The 23425-nt window shown below is 41.7% G+C and overlaps 5 protein-coding genes across 5 annotated transcripts in view; 4 read left to right on the top strand and 1 right to left on the bottom strand.

The window, feature by feature from the left end:
• The window catches only part of LOC120417079 (coiled-coil domain-containing protein 12), a 647-nt gene extending 174 nt beyond the window's left edge, over positions 1-473 (top strand). The window contains exons 1-2 of the mRNA XM_039579049.2: positions 1-25; positions 85-473. The exon at positions 1-25 is cut by the window's left edge and continues 174 nt beyond it. Coding sequence (XP_039434983.2) covers positions 1-25; positions 85-427 — 368 coding nt within the window. The 3' untranslated portion in view covers positions 428-473. The remainder of the gene's footprint in view (positions 26-84) is intronic.
• Positions 461-2224, bottom strand: LOC120417076 (spindle assembly abnormal protein 6 homolog). Its single transcript, XM_039579044.2, has 4 exons — positions 1977-2224; positions 1305-1921; positions 698-1248; positions 461-640 (listed from the first exon to the last, which is right to left on the bottom strand). The coding sequence occupies exons 1-4, from the start codon at positions 2127-2129 to the stop codon at positions 528-530; spliced, it is 1434 nt and encodes a 477-aa protein (XP_039434978.1). The 5' UTR covers positions 2130-2224; the 3' UTR covers positions 461-527.
• A 3314-nt stretch (positions 2225-5538) lies between these two features.
• Positions 5539-8427, top strand: LOC120417095 (zinc finger protein 271-like). Its single transcript, XM_039579073.2, has 3 exons — positions 5539-5811; positions 5873-7767; positions 7828-8427. Exons 1-3 carry the CDS (start codon positions 5801-5803, stop codon positions 8346-8348), a joined length of 2427 nt encoding a protein of 808 aa, XP_039435007.1. The 5' UTR covers positions 5539-5800; the 3' UTR covers positions 8349-8427.
• A 5742-nt stretch (positions 8428-14169) lies between these two features.
• LOC120417103 (transmembrane protein 132E) overlaps positions 14170-23425 on the top strand; it is a 115331-nt gene continuing 106075 nt past the window's right edge. Inside the window, exon 1 of the mRNA XM_039579080.2 lies at positions 14170-15706. Within this exon, the coding sequence (XP_039435014.1) occupies positions 15673-15706 (34 nt within the window). The 5' untranslated portion in view covers positions 14170-15672. The remainder of the gene's footprint in view (positions 15707-23425) is intronic.
• On the top strand, positions 18345-20278 carry LOC120417106 (zip homologous protein 3-like). Its single transcript, XM_039579083.1, has one exon. The coding sequence runs from the start codon at positions 19425-19427 to the stop codon at positions 20256-20258; it is 834 nt and encodes a 277-aa protein (XP_039435017.1). The 5' UTR covers positions 18345-19424; the 3' UTR covers positions 20259-20278.

Genomic DNA, 23425 nt, shown 5'->3' with positions numbered 1-23425 from the left:
AACAACCCGCGGAGGCGATTCCCAAGTGAGATTTGAAGCGTTTGAGATTTGAGAGGAAAACTAATTTTTGTCGGAACTTTTCAGACCGGTGTTCCGGAACTACCGTCCCGAGAGCGAGGAGATCCAGGAGAGTGCCCTGGAGGAGGTGCAACCGACGGACGTGGAGCGGGAGATTAGCTCGCAGCTGGAGTTGATGCGGGCGCCGATCGTGATCGAGGAGATTGACATTGCAAATTTGGCGCCGCGGAAGCCGGACTGGGATTTGAAGCGGGACGTGTCGAAAAAGTTGGAAAAGCTGGAGCGGCGGACGCAAAAGGCGATTGCCGAGTTGATCCGGGACCGGTTGAAGGCGGGCCAGGAGGACATTATGCAGGCGGTCAACGTGGCCGCGGTGGCGGCCTCGAGGGAGGGTGATGAGGAGGATTGAGAAGGAGGTTGGGTGGAATTGATTAAAACTTTTTTTTAAATATAATTTTCACGATACTTTTGCTAACTGTACAATCTGGAATGCGATAATTAAATGAGAGTTATTCTATCCGATTATGTGGCCGAAGGTATCGATTGGGGAACTGATTGTTCAGCACGGAAACCGGTTCGGCGTTCTGGTTCTGGGACACCTTCACGATCAGGTCGTTGATTTCTGTTGAGAGAAGGTGAGAATTAATGCTACAATTCGTTAAAATGACAAGTAACTTACTTTTCCGATATTTCTCCTCGATCGCGTCCGAAGTTTCCTTGATCCGGCGCACCGTCTGCGCGTACTCTTCGCTGGCCACCCTGTTCTTGGTGTGTTCCTGCTGAATCTGCCGCACCGTGCCCTGCAGTTCGTTGTACTCCTTTTCCTTGTCCTGAATCAGCTTCTCCTGTCGCATTGCAATCTCCGTGCGCAGTTCGACCTTGCTCTTGAGTTTCATCACCTCCTTGTTCAAGTTTGCGATCATGACGTTGGCGTTGGAAATTTCGTCCGCCGTCAGCTGGAGCGCGTTCTTCTTGGTCTGGCAAATGTTCCGCTCGGCCTCCAGCTCCGCCTCGAGCTCGGACTTTTGCTTCTCCGTGATTTTTAGCTTGCTCTGCAGATCGATCAGCTGCCGGCGCAGCTCGACGATCGCGGATTCGTGTCTTCCGTCGCGACTTTGATAGGCCTGGAGGTCCGATTTGTACCGGTCGGCTTCCTCGCGCAGCTGGTTGTTGTGGGACTTGAGCTTCATGTTGTCCTCTCTGAGGGCTTCATATCGCTTGGAATCGTGCCTGAAATCAGCAAGGCTGTAAATATCTCACTCAAGAAACTCCTCCACAAAACTCACATAATCTTCTCCGTCCCCGCCAGCAACTCCTTGTTCTGCTGGTCAATCTTCTCCTGCATCCCCGAAATAATCGTCTTCAGTCGCTTCTCCTCCAGCTCCTTCGACTCATTGACATGCTTAATCGTCTGCTGAAGCCGGTTCACCTCCTCAGTATTCCTGTTAAAAACCAAATTCTCCTGCTCCACCAACCTCCCGTTCAACGCCCTCACCTCGCCCTGCAGTCTGTGAATCGCGTCGTCCCGCCCCGTCAGTTCCGACTGGTACTTCGCCACCTGGCCCGCGTACCCCGCCGCCTGGTCCTGCAGCGTTTGCAGCGCCAAATTGATGTGAAACAGCACCGTTTCCGTCGACGCCACCTGAATCTGCAGAAACAGGTGCGTCAAGTTCTTAAACGAGCTCTTCTCGAAAAACTGCAACAGGTGCACGCTGTCATCCTTCACCAGACTCATGTGCAGTTCCTCGCGCTTGCACCGCTCCAGAATCTTGGTCAAATGGTCCACAAACCCCTGGAACGTAACGTGTAGCGACTGTTCGGCGCGCATCTGCTCGTAACTTGCGTTGTCGATCGTGCTCACAAACATCTTCGACTGGTCGGCACTCTCCGTCAAGCGAATTTGCTAGAATCAAACCATAAATCAACACCCCGTCCCCACTATCAAACCAAAAACTCACAATCAGATTCTGCAGGTCCATCTTCTCCACCACGACGTTGAACTTGAGCTGCGTCCGGATGCCGTAACTGTCGGTGCAAACGACCAGCTGGTGCGCCGGGAAGATCTGCTTGGCCCCGCGGCGGCGCTGCGGGTCGATGAAGTAGCTGTCCATCCGGGTTCGTAGCAGGTTCTAGCGATCTTCCGAGATGATTGCGTGCTTCGCGAACCGACAGTTGGTTTGTTGTTTTCAAACTTTGCCGATGCGGGGACGAGGGCTAACATGGCCCGCATGGAGCTGTCAAACGGTCAAAGTGTGGAAACATTTGAAAATGGTTTTGAAATAGACAAATCCAGCGAAAGCTCAACGCTGCTTTTTGATGGTGAGAAATTTGACAGCTCCCATACTAAATGTCTCGATTTTCATACTTTTTGTTAATTTTCTTCTAAAATAAAATACTTAACATATCAAAACTATATATTTTTGGTGCCCAAAATTCCTGCTGAATCGAATGGTGTACTTATCTCTTTTGCAATTTTTTCGAACAGTTTTTATTTTAATAATATTCTAGACACATTTTGTGCACCTAATCAATCAATACTTTTATAATTAATAATCATTTTATTGCTTAAAAATTGAGTTTTCCTGAGCTCCCATATTCAAATACATGGAAGCTGTCATTTCTAACACCATTGGCCACCTAGCGGCCATTTCAAACTGGATACGTCTATAGAACAATTAAAAATCTTAAAAATAAATACATTTCAAAAATTAAAAAAAAACGAATTCTTAAATTCAAAAGGCTTTCAATGGGAATTGGAAATTGAAAACTCGATGAAAACTCAACTCGATGGGAAGCATGAAGTTTGGGGTCCCCAAAAACACGTACATGTACGTGCACTTTGAATATTTCAAAAATATTAAATTTTAGAAAGGGTCGAATGGTTTCTCCAAATTTTGTATGGAGAACGAGTGATGGAGAATAATTATTAATTATTAGTGTTGCTCGGTAAGTTCGCTATTTATCGAGCAAGATAATGGTCGCATGACAGCCGCATGACAACCGCAGAACAAAATTTTTGGCTGTTGTCAAAGGTTGCCTTGAGTTTTCAGCTGACTTTTTGGAAAATATTCAAAACAAACCAAGTTGACAGCCAAATCAACGCAGAATTTCAGTTCAACTTTCTGATTTTTACGCTGCGGCAGTTAGGCGGCAATTATGTCACTCACAGCGATGGAGAAACGTGATTTTATCTCGCAATAAGCAATACATATCGAGAAATTAAAAGTGAGAGTGTGTGCGTGCAACATGGAGCTAAACTTTTCGAAGTGCCATGGAAACCTTCACAGCAACTGCACAGAAAGATTAAGTCCGAGATTAACTCCATGTTGCACACACTTTCACTTTTAATTTCTTGATTGCATGCAATTTTCGCTAGTGTGCAGCAACGATGAACTGCCCTAGTTAAAATTAAAACAAAATGTGATCGATGTTAGCTTCGCATCGCAGCAAAGGCTGTGTGCTTGTCGTGCTTGTGACGGTGTTAATGAGATTGTGAAATGTCACAATTTTTCACTTTTTCGTTGCGGCGTGTACGCGTTTTCACGCGCGGTTCCGGGAATCGACGCAAATGTGGCCACATTTGGACGGTCGAAACTCGGTGGAATCGGTGCCGGATGGCGGAAATTCTTTGTACAGTGTGAATTCATGTGTGGTGAGTTTCACATCGAAAACTTCATGTTTTCTTTCATGTGAAAGATTGAAAAAGTGAGGTAGAAAAAGGAAAGAAATTTGTAAAAGTGAGACAACTTATAACTGAAAAGAGTGGGTTGGTGCGAGTGCCGAATAGACATTCCGGAATGTCGTTTGCGTTTCGCCGGATGAGCATTTTCGAAAAATTATAGAACGTTGATTGTTTTTGTTTGAATTTTTTTAAACTTCAACAGACATTAAAATGGATTTAAAAAAAGAGTTAGATTTAGCATTGTTAATGCATACCTTTAAAAATTTATGCGATTTAAAAAAAAAACATAAATTGATAAATTTTGTGTCGCAGACGAGTGGATTTTAGCTGACAGGGAGTTAGGGAGGTCCACAACATGTTTCCAACTAGCGGTGTCAGGCCTAAACGCTTGATACGCTTTTGTTCATTTGAGTTGACATTTTTCAAAAAAAAACATTTCTTGACTTTTTTTTGATAAGGCCGTTGCAAATATTTTTCAAAGTTTATGTTTATGTTTATGTTTGTGGTCTGAAAAATCAGGGGGCAAAAAAATATTTTTTCAATAAACTTAAAAATTTTCACGAAAATAGAGGTCTAATCACCTGAAAACAATCTAAAATGCATTTTTCTGCATTGATAATCATATTTAGCATGTTTGGGCTTGTTTAAAAATATTTTGAATTTTTATGAAATTCCAATGTCCAGCCCCGCAAAAAATTTATTTTTCGCAAAAAATAAAATTTTCGTCAATACTTAGATATTTTGGAAACTAATGATGGCAAAACAACTGGACAGGTGTATAATGCAATTTAAAACACTTTTTTCATTAAAATGTTAAAACCATGGTTCGTAATTTGAATTTTTATACTTTTTTATTTTTTTGCCCCCCCCCTCGACTTTGGTCAGAGTCTAGGGACATAAACTTCAAAAAATATTTGCAACGGCCTAAGGTCCTATAAACAAATGTAAACATTGAGTGTATCCCGCTTACTCCGATGGACTTTGACATAAGGTGTGAAAGGGATACACTCAATGTTTACATTTGTTTATAGGACCTTATCAAAAAAAAGTCAAGATTTAGTCTTAAACTTCAGTTGATTCAACTATTGTTAAATCTATGATGGAATGAGCTTTCAAGAAAAACAAATACTTGTTACTTACTTGCAACTTTGTGAAATGCCCATTCGGTGAAACCAACTGGTCGCGAATCATCATCGGAAATCGATTCCAATCTTTGTGAAAGATAAATTCATCGAGGTGAAGGTCCACGACTAACCACATCCCATACCGTACTACCTTATTGCTAAGTCATCTGCACCAGTTTGGTAAATTGGCGCGACTACTTCCTCGGAATCCCAAACAAGGTTAGAGTCTTGCGAATGAAACTGAACAAGTTGATATCATCAACGAAGCCAATGGAATGGAGCTCCTTCAATCACATTCGTCTTGGATCCGAACATACTGGAAATTGAGATGCTGTTATCAGGTATGTTGTTAGTTAAACTTTGACACCATCATACACATCTGATATTCTTAAATTTTCAAATTCTACACTTTTCAATACAGTTACATCCCGTTTTTGGCAACGAAAGATTTTTCCACACAGTTTTGCTTGGCGTAAATCAACGTAATTTTGTTAAATTCTAGAGTTCTATAGGACATTTAAAAAAAAAAACTAAATCAATAACTTTTAAGTCTGTTTCTAATTGCACACATAAATTAACATGGTGCTCCAACAGTTCGTATTTATGCGATATTTACTATTTCGAATTTCCGTGCTTGAGCAAAGCGTAAAGAATGCGCCCTTTTCAAATATTTCCAATTGGACTTTTTGACAATCAGAAACGTCAGCGTCAACGCCGAGCATGTTGTTTACAAAAGTTTAGGAAGAATCAGAACGAATGCTGCTCTGGAATTTGCATTGAAAATTTAAAATAAATCGAATCCAAAATGATTTCTTTTTGCTAGATTATTATAAGTAAAGTGAGGTAGTAAAGTGCATTGTAGTTGGTTGATGTTTTATTCGTATTTAGTCGATTTTCGAACATAATTAAATTAAGTGACCTTGTAAGGCTTCCGCATGAAAATTGTTCTAGCCGAGCTAGTAATTCGTGGCAAACCATGTTGCTGAGGTAAGATTTTTTCTTTAATTCTGCTAGATTTTCGGTAAAATGCTCTTCTATCATCCGCCAGACAATTTATCTCGGCTAGTAATGCCATCGAGGAGATTTACATCGTCAAGCGGGAGCACGGCGACAGCGACGACGATGAGAACCCGCCGGTGGACAAGCTGGTGCCGGAAACGGGCAGCGTTCCCGAGTCGGTCATGATGGTGGCCGCTGCTCCGGCTGTGGTCGCGGTCGACGCGCAAACACTAGCGGAACCGGTCGAGATCAAGAGCGAACCGGAGGATGACGATGGGGTGATGGTTGTTGAGGTTGAGCCGGATTCTGGTGCTCCGAATGCTTTGCTGAGTGTCAAACGGGAGGAAGTGGTGGAAGATTTTGACGATGTTCCGCTGGCGGTTCGATTGAGGAGGATTAAGGAAGCGAAGATTGCTGGTCGAAAGAAGCGGAAGATTAGGAAGCCGGCTAGGTTTCAGGAGTCGGATTCCGCGAACGACACGGCCCGGGTTGAGGAGGATGAAGATGACGACAAGTACACGGATTGTAACATTTGCACGATAAAGTTTCTGACTCGGCACGAGCTGAACAACCATCTGAAGCGGAAGCACTCGGCAATGCTTCCCTTTCGGTGCACGACGTGCGTTTCTCGTGAACTGAAAAGCGTTTGGTCGCTGAACAAGCATTTTGAACAGCACGACGCGTCCAAGCCGCAACAGTGTTGTTATTGCGAGGCTCGGTTTTCCTCGCGAGTTCATCGAACCGCCCATCAGCGACGTTTTCACAAGGACGATCTGGAGAATGACACGATTAGGAATGCGAATCGTCGCTTCGTCTGTCGGTACTGCAATAAGAAGTTTGCGGCAAAGTACAACATGGAGCGCCACGAGCGAAATCACGAGATGAAGATTACGGACGATGATGAGTTTCTGAACCGACGAAACAAGTGCTATTTGTGTGAAACGAAACCTTTTGATTCGGTGGCATCGCTTATCGACCACCTCAGTGTCCACGTCGATCAGATTCCGTACACTTGCCAAAAGTGCGAACCGATGCCACCGGTCATCATAACGTCGGTCAGGTTGCTGAACAAGCACTTGGCGTCGCACGAGGAGCCGGAGAAGCCCATCAAGTGCGTTTACTGCAGCGAACGGTTTATTTCCGTGGTAACTTGCCAGGCCCATGAGCGGACTCACACTGAAGAGAAGCAAGCGGACGAGGTGGCCGTGGCCAAGATGGAGAGCGAGCGGATTTCCGCCAAGATCGTCATCATTGATGGAATGAAACGGTATCAGTGTAGCTTTTGTGAGAATTCCTACTCTTTGCTGAGCACCCTTCGTCGTCACGAGAACATTCACACAGGAAAGATTCAGTACGTGTGCAAAGTATGTGGGAAAATCTTCAACAAATCGTCCTGTTTGCTGCAACATGAGCGAACTCACTCTCAGAATACGCCATTTAAATGCGAGACTTGTGGCCGTGGCTTCAAAGAAACCATAAGACTCATTGAACATCGAAGAATTCACAGCGGAGAGCGCCCCTTCACCTGCCAGGTCTGCTTCAAGAGCTTCAGAATCAAACCACTGCTGAAAGAGCACAGCCTTCAGTGCATTCCGCCGGAGGAGCTCGCCGAGACCAAGTGCCGTTACTGCGAGTGGTCGTTCAACAGCTACCGAGAGATGCTAAGTCACACGGCCCAGAACCACCCCGTCATCGAGGAAACCAAGTGCGAATTCTGCGATTTGAGCTTCAAAAGCGGTGCGCAACTCGTCGACCACGAAACCAACCATCGAAATCCGTCTTCCATTAGGTGCAAGATTTGCAACCGCATCTTCAAGCAGCTGTCGAACCTGCGCCGGCACGAACGCTTGCACAGCAACGATGCCGTCCCGTACACGTGCGATCTGTGCGGCAAGAACTTTAGCCAGAGCGGAGCGCTCAAGGTTCACAAGCGGATCCATTCAGGTGAGTCCCCTAAAAAAAATCCCCAAAACTAAATCTAACCTAACAATCCAAATCTTCCAGGCGACAAACCCTACAAGTGCGAACTGTGCAGCAAAACGTTCTACCACAGCTCGACCATGAACCGCCACAAGCGGTCCCACTACAAGAGCAAAAGCAAACTGTTCCTGTTCGGCGATCTAAACCCAAGTCAAGCGCAGGAACCGACCGACCTGGACCCCAACATGCTGGTCAGCCCGCTCGAACAAGCGCTCACGCCCCAGATTTCCATCCTCAACAGCTCCGAGCTGGTGACGATCCCCGTTTCGGTCGAAGCGCATCACTTTATCGATCCACAAGTGCCTACTAACAACATGCAGCAGCAGGAGCAGCAACTTCCGCTCGCAAGCTTCGAAATTACGGCGGCTGGTACGCTGAGTGGGGGAGTGACCGCTACGCTGGCGGACGGAACGCCACTGTACGTGCTCGATTCGAAGCTGTTGATTCCGCAGACCATCATGCAGCATCAGCAGGAGGAGGAGGGCTCGCCGCCGGGGGAGATGGTGCTGGGGGCGGAAATGCAACAGCAGCAGCAGCTGCCTTGATGTTGGAAGAAGCGATTTAAGATGATTAGATTTCCGTTGATACTTATAGTTTGTCGAAATAAAAACAGTAAAAATAAAATTATCAATAAAGTTATGCCGAAAATCCATCCAAATGTGTTCAATAAATCAATATGTAACTAGAGACCAGCTTAAAAAAAATTAAAGTTAAACCGGAATGGCGTTAAATAACGTAGTTCATGTCAGTTTGGTTCATCAAGAGGTACTAGAAATGTCAAAAATCGGTTTGGTGAACGCAAGATTTACTTCAAAATGTTGTGTGTTCTACGTGCTTGATGTTCGCATCCGTGTCAGGTTTTTCGAAATGGCACCTTTGAATAATACGATATCCAACGTCAAAAATGTAGTAGATGTTTACAGAACCGGAATGGCGTTGGAATCTATCTATATAAAAAATTTCGATGGTTTTGTTAGAACGCGAATCAGTTCAATACGGAGCGTCGGATCGAGGTGCTCTTTGTTGCGTTGGGTTCGTATAAGCCCAAGGAAGGTTCTTACGCCAAAAAGTGGCAACTTTGGCCACTCTGGAACCGATTCCGGAAAATCTGCAGATTGTATGAAAAAGTTGCGTAAAATCAAATTTTGATCATAGGAGGCTGAATAAGGAAAAAGCTTAAAACGTCAACAAACGAAAAAAGGAAAAGACGAAGTTTTTCGGGTAAGGCTTGTGTTGTATAATTCCACCGGAGTCTCGATATTTACTCAACTGGAGACCAACTAACTAGAAGTCCTTGAAATTGATGAATGTGTTTGGAAATGTGTTTTAGTTACTTTAAGTTCACTACTGTGTTTGAGAAGAGCATTTTCAGGGGCAAATTTTATGCATACTAGGGGAGCTATACCCTTTCTCAGCCTATTTCTATTATCGGCCTATCAGCACTTTGATCATGAATTACAGCTCGCATAAAGTGTTTTTGACTGTTCCAAAGTAATAAATAGCTCAAATAAAAGTGAGCAAGCAACTCGCCATTGTTGGTACATCTGAAAATGTTGATTTAATAGCGGAAAACGACAAAAGTGATGAGAATTGGTCGAACGGCTTAGAGTGATTAAAATGGGTATATTTCCCCTAGGTAATTGAAGTTCACGTTAATGTTAGTGAAAAGCACGTTTGACTGGAATTTAAATAACTTAAGATAATACATATAGTAAAACATGGCATTGTTTCAATAGTTACCTTAACTGCCGCTCGAATCAAGTCCGTCCCATATGTAATTTCGTCAATTTTGAGGTTATGGTGCATTTTGGTTCGAAATCATGTGAACTATCAGAAAAACCAATAAAATTTAGTACTTTGTTCCAGAAAAACGTGAAATTCTAACACGTAGCCTTATAGGTGGGACAAATTTGACTTACGCTTTTCTCGGCTTGCTGCTTTTACGTATGGGATGGACTAGATTAGAGAGACAGTTAAACTGGGTGTTTAAAAAATAAAGCGATATAAGGGAATTTTGTGTGTGTGTGTGTGTGTGTGTGTGTGTGTGCAACCGACCAAACGGGACCACGCGGTCGCTTCTTACAAATTGAGTTGTTTCCATGTATTTGAGATTTACATTCTATACATGCAAATAACTCGCATAGGCATTTGGATGGTGTTAGCTCTGCCGAGCTTCGGTGACCCATTTCTACGCAGGCTAGCCGTGCGCGAGGTACCTCAGCTTGAATCGACAAGCCCCGCCCTAAAGAACGTTTGCATCAATCGGATTCAAACGTTATTTAGAACTTCTGAACCCTTGTCAAATGGACAAAGACTCAGCACGTATATAGTTTTAGTGGTAACAGTGTTCTTAATTCCAGTCGTAGCTCACCAAGCCGTGATGGCTTAGTGTTTTGCATTTTTGCTTAACAATCCAAAGGACGGGGGATCGAACCCCGACTCGAGCAACTTTGATTTTTCGTTCATGTTCAGAGCTTCAATTTATATTTCCTAAACTTTCTCGTTGGGAGCAGATGGGAATCGAACCCAGGACCATTCGCTTACAAAGCGAACAACGTAACCAGTCAGCTACGGCCGCTCCTTTATAGTAATAATTTGGCGTGGTTGTCTTGAATGATGTGTGCGTATGTCAGAATATATGAAAGAATGGTTGTCTCATAAAAAGAACGAGCTCACCAGATAGCTTCTTTTCAAACGTCTTCAGGAGGCTTGTAACAACAGCAGACACCAGATTTGCTATGGAAAGCACGAGGCGAAATATGCCGGTTACCGCTTGGGCTGCTTCCGCTTGCCTCCGTCGTCCTCCTTTTCCACCTCTAAGCGAACTTGCCACGGCTTCGATTCTTTTTCGCTCGCGAAAAACCTTGACCTTGACGGGGACCGTTCACGCTGTGACCGAAGACCGCTTCGCTCTCTGCGCTCGCCACCTTCCCAATTCGGGCCAGGTCCAGCATGCTTCCGGTTGTTGTCTATTTCCCGGTCGAACCCATCACACCCCTGCTCTTCCGGGAAGTTTCGACAGCCACCCTTTTCTTCAAGACCAATAATTCCAAAGTTGGGAAAATGACGCGGAGCGAAAAAAAAGTTCAACCTCGCGCACCGGTTGCTGCGATCAAACTCAAAGCGATATAAGGGAATTTTTATCCAAAAATTGATGATATAACTTTATGCTTAAGGCTACTACTACAAAATTAAGGCTTAGCGATTTTTCACGTTCAAATATTCATGAAGACCATAATTCCAAAACATAAAATTGTAAGGAACGTGAAAAATCGTAAAATTACCTTGAAAATAGTTTGTGCAAATTACAGAAAGTATATTAATTTATATCTTTCATCAATCACCTATACATTTTACTCGCTAATGTTCCACGGATACGTCACGACTGTCATCCACATACAAAGCGAGTGAAGTCAAAATCGAACCAAGATCGAACCAAGATCGAACCAAGTTTTTGCAGCGAGGTTTTTGAAAATGTTTTATGCACATGAATTGCAAAAATAAAAACTTTTTGTTTTCTTTTTCAAGCGATTTACATTTAATTTCAGATTTGAACTTTAATTAATATTCAAATATGTAACTTGTAGCAATTGTAATTTTTTTAAACGATTTAAATTTAATCTCAGATTTAGAACAGGATGCAATGAATAATCATCGAAATATGTTGATCAAACTCGTGGTTGAATTATGTTTAAATGTTAAATAAACTGAGTATTTTAAAAGTGTAATTGAATTTAAACCAGCAGTCAGGAAGAATCTTACCAAGCTAATTTTGTTTCAAGGAAACTGAATATATTTAATTTTTAGTGTAATGTTACGTGTTGTTCTAGTACAACTTTGTTTATCGGTCTTATAAATGATATCTGTACGTAATCCTTGCCATTTACTTAAAATATATAAGCAAAAGATGATTAAAACTAAAAATTGATTAATTTTAAGATAAAAATTAATTATTTTGTTTCATACAACCTTTTCAAAAACCCCACGTAAACAACATTGACAGCGCCTTTGCCGGTGACTTCGGGAAAGTGCATGCCTGTCAGATCCCTGTAATGTTCAAGATGCCACTAATGAAAATCCATTGAAAATTCCAGATTGTTCTCAAAATGATATAAAATATATACCGAAAGAAGTAAAATATGGAAAACATTTACCAGTTTTATTAGTTAAAATGTTTAATCTAAAAGACCTTTAAAGCCCAATAAAATTATGCTTATTAATTTTAATCTCCCCCTTCTCAAGATTTATTAAAAAATCAAAAAGCAGAAATATAATGTGGATTAAAGTCTTTCTAATCTGAATTTTGTTTTTCAATTTCCAACTTCTATATCTTAAAGTTTCTTGAAAATTGCTCGGGACTTGAAAATAATTCTAAAAATTACTGACTTTTTTTTAGATTAAACATAATATAATGAAGCAAAATTTATTTGATCTTTAGAAAACTAAGTTTAATTCTTCTAAATAAAATGTCGGTTAAATTATTATGACAAGGAATGAAATATAATTTAGTTTAGTGAATTTTCGAAGAAAATCGGATAAAATAGTTACTATCAATGCTATAAATAGCGATCTCGAATTTCTTAACATTTTTCTCTATTAAAATGGAATTTTCATTCCATTCTAATAGCTTACTTCAAAAATGTAATTTTGTATACTAATTTCTCCCTCCTACCATGGCCCCTGTTATATCGATTCATTATTTTAGCTATTATTCGATCACTATAAATGAATTAATTTGAAAATAAAAACTCTTTAAGTCAATGTAAAAAATGGCTAAAAAAATTAAAAAAAAAGACATTAAATTTAGGTTTGAAAACAAACTGCAATCATTCTACCCATTTTTTTTTTCAATTTTACTAATTATAATTTACTTTATCGAGCTATTCATAACATTCGTTTCTTAGTAACTGTTGTAAAAATTTTGTTAAAATGTAAGTTTTCATTCCATTTTTCAAATAGCTTTCATAAAAAAAATCACGGTAGAGAGACGGTTTTGTTCTCGGTGAATGATGGTAAAGAAATGATTAGGGAGATTTACAATATCGTTTGATAATAAAGATGATAGAGTATGTTGGTGATGATTATCTTATTAAGAAATTTCATCAAAAGTATCATCAAATTAGATCAAACTAATGATTCATTAAATCTCTGATATCATCGTTGTTTTGAGAAAGATGGGGAATACAAAAATGGTCCTTAGATGTGTTGATTACCGATGAGAAATACGAAAATGTGTCTTTCTTTATTCCACCACTTAAAATCTACCACTTACTCTTGTCGCCTATTCAGGATTCCGAAGGACTGACATATCTATATATATAAAAAATTTCGATGGTTTTGTTCGAACGCGAATCAGTTCACTACGGAGCGTCGGATTGAGGTGCTCTTTGTTGCGTTGGGATCGTATATGTCCAAGGAAGGTTTATATGCTAAAAAATTCTACTTTGGCCACTCTGGAACCGATTCCAGAGCATCTGCAGATTGTATGGGAAAATTTACGTAAAATCAAATTTTGATCACAGGAGGCTGAATTAGCAAACAAGCATTAAACGTCAGGAAAATTAAAAAGGGCAAGACGAAGTTTGCCGGGAAGAGCTTGTCTTATAAATAAATTTTGATATACTCTAATAAATTCGGTCTAATTTGGTGAATCGTTAATCGGGTTAACCATTTTGTTGTTTCAACTTTTCAGAGTTTTTTTTATGAATGATGAATAAAATAAAACAATAGAAGTTAAGTTTTTTAAGCGTTAGAATGTTAAATCAAATATCCTTAAAGTTGCAACGAGTGAAGGAATAAGGAATTATTTGGACCCTGCAAAGTGAACTGTCAAACTTTTAATGCATTTTTCTGAATCGCTTGATTTAAATATGAACGAAAAATCAAAGCAATCTGAACACTGACTGAAACAATTATTGACAGCTGGAGCAATATTGATATCGAGTAGATGGACAGCCAAAGAATCCAATGTATTAAAAAATGAGGGAAAATATCCGAAATTTATTTAAAATTAAACATTATGGCTGTAAAATACTAAATGAATCGTTTTCTTTCTGAAAAAAAGAAGCAATTAAAAAAATATCGAATAAATTTCTTAATTTCTTAAATTCTTACCAAATTTGCCCCACTTTCTTCCCACATTTCACTCCCACAACAATCACCGTTCTGTCGATATGTTCGATATCCGATCGCCACACCAACACACGCTCAACTCACCATATATCGCATAAGCATAATGTTTTCGTCCAAACATGCACAACCACAACACCACACGCTCTCTCTCTCCCTCTCATTTCATTCACGCGCGCTCCGCTCTCTCAGCTTCTTCAACGGGGCGCCGAAGCCTACTCTGTTGAAATTCCTGTTCTTCAGTCGAGTTGGGAACGTCGTCGCTGGTGCACGTGCTGCCGATTTTGCGCGCGCGCGCGTTACTGTGATCAAAGGAAGAATCTTTCCACTTCTTGAGGGGGGTTGGTGTTTTGGGAGTGAGTAAGGAGTTGCGAGTTGTGCGTGTGGGGTGGCAGCATAATAACAGAACCACCACCACCCTGTCCGTGCTGTTCGTGGGTTCGCTTCCGGGAGTGGATCCTTTTTAAGGGAGTTTTTTTTTGAGGAAGGAAAGTGCGTGAGTGTTTTCTTCTGTGGGTGACACCCTAGAGCAAGTTTTGCGTGCGTTACATACACACCGACCGACCGACCTGGAGTCAAAGAGATATACAGAGAGGGAGAATTTCGAGCGCCAGCATGTGAGCAAGAAGATATGTATCTCATGGGTTAAGTCGGGTGGTAGCAAGGATAACGAGTACGACGGTGCTGTTCCGTCTTCCTGAAGTGTTGTGGAGTACGGCGAGTAATGTGTAACACATAGATTTACACCGCGCGACGTCGACGACGTAGTGAATAAAGTGATTAAAGATTCAGATGTTTTGGAAGAGAGTAAAGTAATTTCCTGCTTTTTATTTTGTGGAGAGTCAAGTGAACCACTTTTGCGGGAGGGTGCAGCAAGGCCACGAGGTGGTTCGTAGAGGGTTGTGTTTGCTGTAGGCGTACGGTGGCTGGAGAGAGTGTGCCGCCGAAGATAGAAGATAGTGCATCATTTCGGTGAAATGGCTTGATTGTATGGTGTACAGAGAAGATTTCAGTGAGTTTCGGTGAAATGGCCACAACAATGGAAAACTTGGACCATCGTTCAAAGTCGCTGGGCTGGGCCAGAAGTTGTACTAGGTCTTGGTCGCGACGGGCAGAAGCAGTAACAGCAGCAGTGGCAGTACCAAAAGTCAGCAATTGAGACTCTCGTGTCGCCGTTCGGTCCCATTCATCCGGAAGGATATTGATTGTAACCAATCCGTAGATACATACATACAGCACGAGCGAGAGTGCTGCAAAAATTCCACAGCAGAGCCACGACCAGCAGGCTCCAGAACATCTAAAGCAGTTCGAGGAGTGTTGGGAAGGCTCGAGTATCATCATCGTCATTCTCTAGCCCAGTGTGGTGAGGCATCAAGAGCCAAACCGAAAGGCCAGAATCGAACCGAGAGCGCCGCGACGAGAACCGAAAAAAAATCGATAAAAACAATTCGCTTCTCATCAAAAATACATTTTCACACACAAGCAAAGAAAGCCAAGGAGAGCCGACAACGACGACGACGACTCCATACACCTTTTCTTCGCTCCACCAAAAAAACACACAGCACTGCAAGGCTGAAGGAAAGGAAAGCAGTAGCATAGCACAGCATAGCAAGGGTGTGTTTTTCGGGCCCATTCAAACGTTGTGTCTGACTTTCTTGGTGGCGAGAGGACACAAGGAGACACAGAGCAAGAGAGCCAGAGATTCGAGCGCGAGAAATTACACCAAATTGGGAGAAAAACATGGATTTCCGGATTACGTTGCTGCTAATTATCGGTAAATATTTTATTGACGCTTTCGCCTAGATTCTACACGATAGCTTTGCGGACGGCTTACACACAGCCATGTCACCAGGCGGGGATTAATAAAACGGGGATAATCGATTCGCGGGATCACCATCAAACTGTAATCTTCAGCAATTATTTGAAAACAGGAAAGAAAGTTGGGATACATTCGTAACAAAGTGCTCTGCCAACAACAAACGCAAACCAGGCACATAAAAATAGTTTGAAACGAAAGAATGCCAACAAACTCTTTCCAGCAAACATACACAAACACACACACACACGATTCGCTCTTCAAAGTTACGTTATGCAATAGAAGAACCACATCGGGGTCTGGGAAGAGGGGGGGAATGCATTGCAATGTTTGGAGAACGGGGAAGGGAGTCGGGGCTAGTTAGAATGAGGCATTGTTTTAAACTAATTGCCTCTGTTCCCGGTAAGAGTTGCCTTTTGCGGCGACGGGAAGGTATCGATGGCGAGGCAGGATATCCTGCAGGTACTATGTTAGTTCGAGGGAAAAAATAATTTAATTATAAATCTAGTCGATTGAGGGTCCTTGCAGTTTCATAACATTTCTATAATTTCTCTTTGAAGTGATTTTTTTTTCAGTTGATGTCTTTCTTTGTTTTGGTTAGGCCGTTGCAAATATTTTTCAAAATTTATGTCGCCCCCCCCCCCTTCAAAATTGGTCTGAAAAATCAGGGGGCAAAAAATTTTTTTTCACAAAAAATTTCAAAATTTTCATGAAAATAGAAGTCTAATCAACTGAAAACAATCTAAAATGCGTTTTTCTGCATTAATAATCATTTTTAGCATGTTTGGGCTTGTTTAAAAATGTTTTGAATTTTTATGAAATTCCAATGTACAGCACCGCAAAAAAAAATTCGCAAAAAAAAAAATTCTACAGAACTTAGATATTTGGAAACTTATGATGGCATAACAACTGGACAGGTGTATAATGCATTTTAAAACACTTTTCTCATAAAAATGTTGAAACCATGGGTCGTAATTTGATTTTTTTTACTTTTTTATTTTTTTGCCCCCCCCCCCCCTTCGACTTTGGTCAGAGTCGAGGGACATAAACTTCAAAAAATATTTGCAACGGCCTTACAAACATTTAATAAAATTACCTGAATACAGTCGACTCTCTGGCTGTCGATCTTCTCGATTTCAATATTGCTCAACCTGTCAATTGATTTTTCAGTCCCTACCAATAGCATGCTTTGATTTTTTGTTCTATGATTTGATACCTCCCGCTCTCGATGGTCCCTTCAATATCGACACAGAGAGAGTCCACTGTATTTAAAAAAAAATAAGTGTAACTAACATCAAGGTAATGTAAACTCTGACTTGCCAATTGTTCAATTAGACAATATTAATATGCTTCAGAAGTAATAGTTGAAAGTTAAAACGAAAATTGGTCTGCCAAATAGGGGAAATATACCCATTTTAATCAGTCTAAGCCGTTCGACCAATTCCCATCACTTTTGCCGTTTTGCGCTATTAAATCAACATTTTCAGATGCATCAACAATGGAGAGTTGCTTGCTCACTTTTGTTTGAGCTATTTATTACTTTGGAACAGTCAAAAACACTTTATGAAACCTGTAATTCATGATCAAAGTGCTGATAGGCCGATAATAGAAATAGGCTGAAAAATGGTATATTTCCCCTATATCAAAATTTTCATAGCATTTCTTTTAACCCTTGACCAGTTGTCAAATGTTTTTTTTCTCTTCCACACTTATTTTCCCCATTACTTCTAATTATTGGTTGTTTAAATAAAATAAAAAAAAACATAAAACAAATAAATTCAATATTTTAATATTGAAATGCTCTAAAATACCCACCGAGATACATCTATCACAAACAGCTGTTATCCAAAACTCTGTGTTGCTCGTACAAAAACAATCCTGAAGTTTTTTTTTAATAAATAAAATAAAGCAAATTTTGATTTTATTGCTTTTTGGGTTATTTTGAAACTGCCTTGAATCAGGATTGATCAAAAACCACCAAAACGAAAAAAAAGTTATTTTTATTGATCCTTTGAAAACAAAAAAAAAACTTTACAATTGTTTGTTGATAAAAAAATTATTTAAAGTGAAAATAATTCACATCAACATGGACATTTATTTTCAAAAGATTATAGTGCGAATTTTGTATTGCAAATTTGTTAGTTTAGCTTTCTTGTCCAATGTTATGCTTATGTTATTTAGTCGAATTTTGAATGAAAATTTCCAAAACTAGCCTATAATTTTCGTATGGTCGTATGAATAATTTTCCCATCATGAACTAAAAAAATAGTTTTTTTTTAAACTCAGATCTGAAAGGGTAAAAAATCGATAATTTGTCTTCTTGTTTATACTAAAATTATTATGAAATTTAAAGACCACTTATATATTTAAAAACAAAAATGCTTCAAATAGCTTTTGCTGGTATCGAAAAGAATCTTTATAAGAACAAGTTGCATGTTTGAAAAAATAAAACTTCTCGCACATTGATTATCGATATTATAATTTTTTTCTTATTTCCCAAAGTGAAATTTTTACAAAGCATTCAGATAATCGACTCTTGAAATATAGCTTTTTCATTAAGTTAAAATTTTATTAAAAAAAACACTTGCATCGTTGAGATCGATTGCGTCTAACCCATTTCCAAATTCCCAAGACGAGGACCACATTCCTAATTAGACCTCCTTGTTGCAAAGTTTCACGAACCAACCCAACTCATGCTCAGAGCCCCGTCTATTTTAAATTTTGCAACAAATAACACGCTAAGCACTCCACCCCAGTTGAGCCTCGTCGGAGAGAACGAGAAGCGGAATTTCCTATCATTTCGAGCATAAATCTACTTATTCGTGCCAGAGCCGGCCTCGTCATTTGTGCAGAAAACGCAAAAAGCTCTACGAAATAGGATTTCTCCGAGTTGTCTAACGTCTTTGCCGGCAGCGTCGTCTTATGGGGCCTATAGCCTACAGTAGAGAGCATTTACCGAAGCCTTACACACCGCCGGGGCAAAGTTTCCTTATTTCGAGCGCGGCATTATTTCAAATGCGAACAACCCGAAAAAGAGTTCCGTTTTGAGCTACGGTGCCGGTGAACCCGGAAGGGAACTCCGGGGCTGGCGGCTTCACAAGCTTTGGAATTGCACAAGCAGAAGAAGAGGTAGAAGGGTTGAGCCTCAAAGACCAAAGACGTATAGAGTGTAGGAGCGGCCTCTCTCTTTCTCGCCTGCCTCTGTTGGTATACGGGTTTTCCAGTTGTGCATAAATTGCAACTGTCGACATCCTGGCGCGAACACGATCCACACACCAGTAGCTAGGGTTGGGGAGCCCAGTAGCAGCAGTCCTCTGGTGGATGGTTTGGTAGCAGGTTGGAACCAAGGTTGTACCACCCGGAAAAGTGGAGATATACTTTTCTGGAAAGGGCACTTGAATGTCCCAAATTTGCTTTCTTTTGTAAAATTCGGATTACCGAATTTTACCTGTACACTGATACCCCGATGGTTTGACACCAATTGTTGTCAAACAAACGGGGTCACTGTTTAGTTCGACACCTTCTTTACACAGAGATCACACTTACTACCAAACGTTTGGTTTGATAGTAAGTGTGAATTCCGTGTAAAAAGTGGCAGTTCTAACGGGTACAAACTAAAAAAGTGTCAAACGAAAAAGTGACCATCCACCAGGAAGGAGAGAACAGCAAAAACAGAATGACACAAACGCTTGATCGTTCGTGTAAACAACTGTGCTCCAAGTTAGCCCTTTCTCACAGTCATCCAGAGTTTTTTGCGCGATCAAGTCTGAACCACGTGTACTCCTTTTCAAACATTATGAACATTTTGCAATTCTGTGAAATTTGTTTCCGTCGCGCCGATGCTGTGGGCATACTGCTCATCTCGTCCTGCCGGCACATGTTCTGCCGACGGTGCAGTCCCACGGACCGAACCCGTTGTGCCGTTTGCTCGCTCGAGGCCCGGATCATCGATCTTTGCGAGAAAATAATGCCGGACCCGTTGAAGGAATACTTCGACCTGGACGACGATCAACTGACCAAATCCTACAAGGTTGCGCAGTTCCAGAGTGAGAAGATGGACAAGCTGATCGCCAGGAAGCTTCCCGTGCTGGCCAAGTACGAGGAGAAGAAGCAAACAATTCGTAAGCTCAAGGAGCACTCCGACTCGCTGAAGCAGGCGATTCTGGAGGAAACGACGCTGATTCGGAAGCTGCAAGAGCGTCGTCCAGCCTCGGTTGCGCAGAGCGTGGCCGCGCTCGAACGGAACATGCGCAAGCTGGCCGTGAAGCGTTCGCACCGCGGTCCGGGATCGACGAGCAGCGGCAGCAGCCACCACTCCCGTTCGCGAAAGTCCAACGCAACCGGATCGAAGCGGGTTCCGGTTACTTCGCCGGATGACGCGTTGTTCAAGGTGCCAACGTTTTCGCCCAGCTTAGGCCGGGCTGCTACCAGGTCCGCTGAACTGGTGTGCGAGGCGCGGGAGCGGATGCTTCTGCAGCAGGCCATGAAAGCCAACCGTGGCCTTTTTTGAGTTTAATAAACTTTGAACATTTTGAGTAGACTTGCGTTTTTCTTTTCAAGTTGGAAATTTGGTCCGCTCAAGGGTCACGAACGTGAGCAACCCAGAGAACAATTTCGGGTGGAAATGGTTCGCCGTTTCCAGTTTTGTCTCGTGACACAAACTCAAGGCATAACTGGGAAAACTCTAAATAATTGAGCGCACTGCTGGCTGGAAACTGCTGCCGGCGATGGTGTTGCAGTTTCGCCTAGTTACCGTAATCAATTCACGATTCTTCTTCTCCCCGTGAGAGATCAAATGGTGGAGGCCACCCCAGCAGATGTCTGTCACACTGGCAACACTTTGTCCGACAAGTTCCGGCGGCAGTTGTTGTTTGCTCTGAGTCTGTTTTTGCATCGATCCAAATGCACTCCGTCCTGGTGCCATGGAGTGCCGTTTATATCGTCGTGACCATCATCTCGAGTTAGTCGGTTTGGCACCGGTTATCACGGCTCGGAGTTATATTTTTGGGGAGAAAGTGATTTGGAAGTGCGCCAATTTGCAACTTTTCCTTCTCTTGTTTTATGGTCTTGCCCTTGTTTGAATTTGAAGCTGCGAGGTGGAGACGCGCGGTGTTTCATAAATTGAGCAATAAATTCGATATGTGTAAGGGGCCGCGCCAAAGTTTGTCTTTGTTCTCTCCCGGGCGATCCGGTTTATGGGCGCGCATTGCGTTGCAGCGCATCCTGGGAGGTAATAAAATCGCGTACATGGCGATGTGATTATGATGCTTCCTCACGATACGCCAAATTGCTTCCACGGCGACGTGCAGGGTCATAAAAGTTGGTAATATGTCGCGGTTAAGCCAAGATCTCGAACCGATACACCGCTTTTTAATGGATCGGCACCTGTCCTCTCGGGCGGAGACGAGCTACCGTGAAGGTCCAAATGGCACCCTGAAATGGCGGTAAATGAAAATATTACGTTATTTTGATGACAACACGTGCACCATAAAAATCGGTTCAAACAGGGTTAATTTGGGCTCCAGTACAGCACCATTAACGCTGATAAAATTCATTAATACTTTCCGCCGGATTGAGCTCTTGACCCTTTTTGGCTAATTAAAAGGCACTGCCAATATTTAAATCATCGGAAGACCCTCCGGAGAAATGGTTTAATTCCGAAGCCCTGCATAGTGGCGAAAAAGCTGCTTAATGGTATGCAAACTCGACGAGAGAGAGAGTAAATCGCTTTATTAACTTCCAAATTAATGGGTTCGTCCTCTTTCGTTTGATGGCGCCACCGTAGCATTGCCAGCAGGTAGAGAAAAGGAATCCTCCGTAATCCTTTCGGTGGCCACCCCCAACCGGAGCAGAGTGGCTAGAGCATGGAATCGCATTCCGTAAAATCCTTTTTCCTACTGGTAGACCGCCCAAATTTCAGTAACCTAATTTCCAGAATCTTCGGTAAACCTTTTCGGCTGTCGAATTTAAACTTGGGACCGCAAGAAACCCATAAAATGTCATCTCTGAACGGGGTTGACTCGGGGTCTTCCTTGCGGATCGAATCGACGACACCGGAGAAGCCGGTGTGGTTGTGCGAAAGTTTTTTAATAATCCTCATTAAGGACGGGGGTATGCGTAGGTACACGACGATACTCCACGTGGTGGGTTACAGCATCGAAAATTTACGGAGGATGCGTGGAGAAGCACGTGGTGGGCTGTAGGGGAATATTACCTTGCTAATTGAAAACTTGCGCTCGGATTTCCGCGTGAAGTCGAGCGTTATCAGCTAATGCTCGACCTGGTTTGGTAGAATTTGTTGTATACTGAAACACGAGCTCCAAAATGATCATTAGAGGATGTAATGTCTAGTTTTAAAATACAAAATATAAAAAAAAAACAATTCTTACTCTGAACAGTATCAGCACGTTCCACCACTTCTTCAAGCCTTTTGCAACGCAATGCTGGAAATATTTCAATTACGTTAGCAAAACCCTTCAAATTTTGTTCTGGAAACCCCTTGAAAAAATCTTCCCCTTGATGTAGCTCTCTACACACAGAAAAAAAAGTCATGGTAATATTACATGTGGGAAGGGAAAAAATGAAAAAATGTGTAATTTTACCTCTGAAAATGTGTAATTTTACCCCTTTTGCCTTCCTCACTGAGATAAGGCTATAATCCTGCTCTAAAAATGAACTTTTTATTAAAAGCTCAAAGACCCACCTTCATGTATACATATCGACTCAGAATCAAAAACTGAACAAATGTCTGTGTGTGTGTATGTGTGTGTGTATGTGTGTGTGTATGTATGTATGTGACCAAAATTCTCACTGAGTTTTCTCAGCACTGGCTTAACCGATTCTGACCAAACCAGTTGCATTCGACTTGGTTTAGGGTCCCATACATCGCTATTGAATTGTTTGAAGTTTCGATAACTAGTTCAAAAGTTATGTATAAAAATGTGTTTTCACATATATCCGGATCTCATTAAAATGCATGGAAGCGATGTCCGGATCCATCATCCGACCCATCGTTGGTTAGGTAATCAAGAGACCTTTCCAAAGAGTCCACAACATTGAAGATCTGGCAACCCTGTCTCGAGTTATGACCACTTAAGTGATATTTATGTACTTTTTTGAAGCCGGATCTCACTTAAATCCATGTAAACGATGTCCGGATCCATCATCCGACCCATCGTTGGTTAGGTAATCGAAAAACCTTTCCAACGAGTCCACAACATTGAAGATCTGGCAACCATGTCTCGAGTTATGACCACTTAAGTTATATCTGTAAGTTATATTTTCTGGATCTTAAAAAATAGCTGAAATATGTGTCCAAACCACTTATATTACCCATTGTTGGTAAAAAGTGAGGAAGGCATCAACCACATAGGTGGATTAGGTTAGTTTTTTGGTGTAATGTCACTATTTCAGTCTTAATTGAGGTAAAATTACATCTTTAAAGAGGTAATATTCAACCTTCCAAAATTAAAGCTTCCAAATTTACACAATTTTTTTCTGTGTGCACCATAAGCAGCAATTTCCCTTCGTCAACCCTGAGAAATTGATGATTTTTGCAGCACACAACACCCAGAGCTCTTCAAAAGTGTGCGAGAATCTTCGCAAGCGCTGAGGAAGCCCCTGTCGAACTCACCTCCGCTCAATCATCCCCTCACTTTCGGGGAGGGACAAAAAGGG

This window comes from Culex pipiens, chromosome 1 (assembly GCF_016801865.2).
Source record: "Culex pipiens pallens isolate TS chromosome 1, TS_CPP_V2, whole genome shotgun sequence".
NCBI classification, from domain to species: Eukaryota; Metazoa; Arthropoda; class Insecta; order Diptera; family Culicidae; genus Culex; species Culex pipiens.
This window is presented reverse-complemented; position numbering and strand designations above follow the sequence as displayed.

Bases quoted from the DNA above. Each gene is read 5' to 3' on its own strand.
- LOC120417095 (XM_039579073.2), top strand. The intron at 7,768-7,827 runs GTGAGTCCCCTA...CAAATCTTCCAG, and splicing joins TCACAAGCGGATCCATTCAG to GCGACAAACCCTACAAGTGC.
- LOC120417076 (XM_039579044.2), bottom strand. From the start codon at position 2,129: ATGGACAGCTACTTCATCGACCCGCAGCGCCGCCGCGGGGCCAAGCAG. The intron at 1,922-1,976 runs GTGAGTTTTTGG...GTTTGATTCTAG, and splicing joins TGGACCTGCAGAATCTGATT to CAAATTCGCTTGACGGAGAG. The intron at 641-697 runs GTAAGTTACTTG...TTCTCTCAACAG, and splicing joins CGAGGAGAAATATCGGAAAA to AAATCAACGACCTGATCGTG.
- LOC120417106 (XM_039579083.1), top strand. From the start codon at position 19,425: ATGACACAAACGCTTGATCGTTCGTGTAAACAACTGTGCTCCAAGTTA.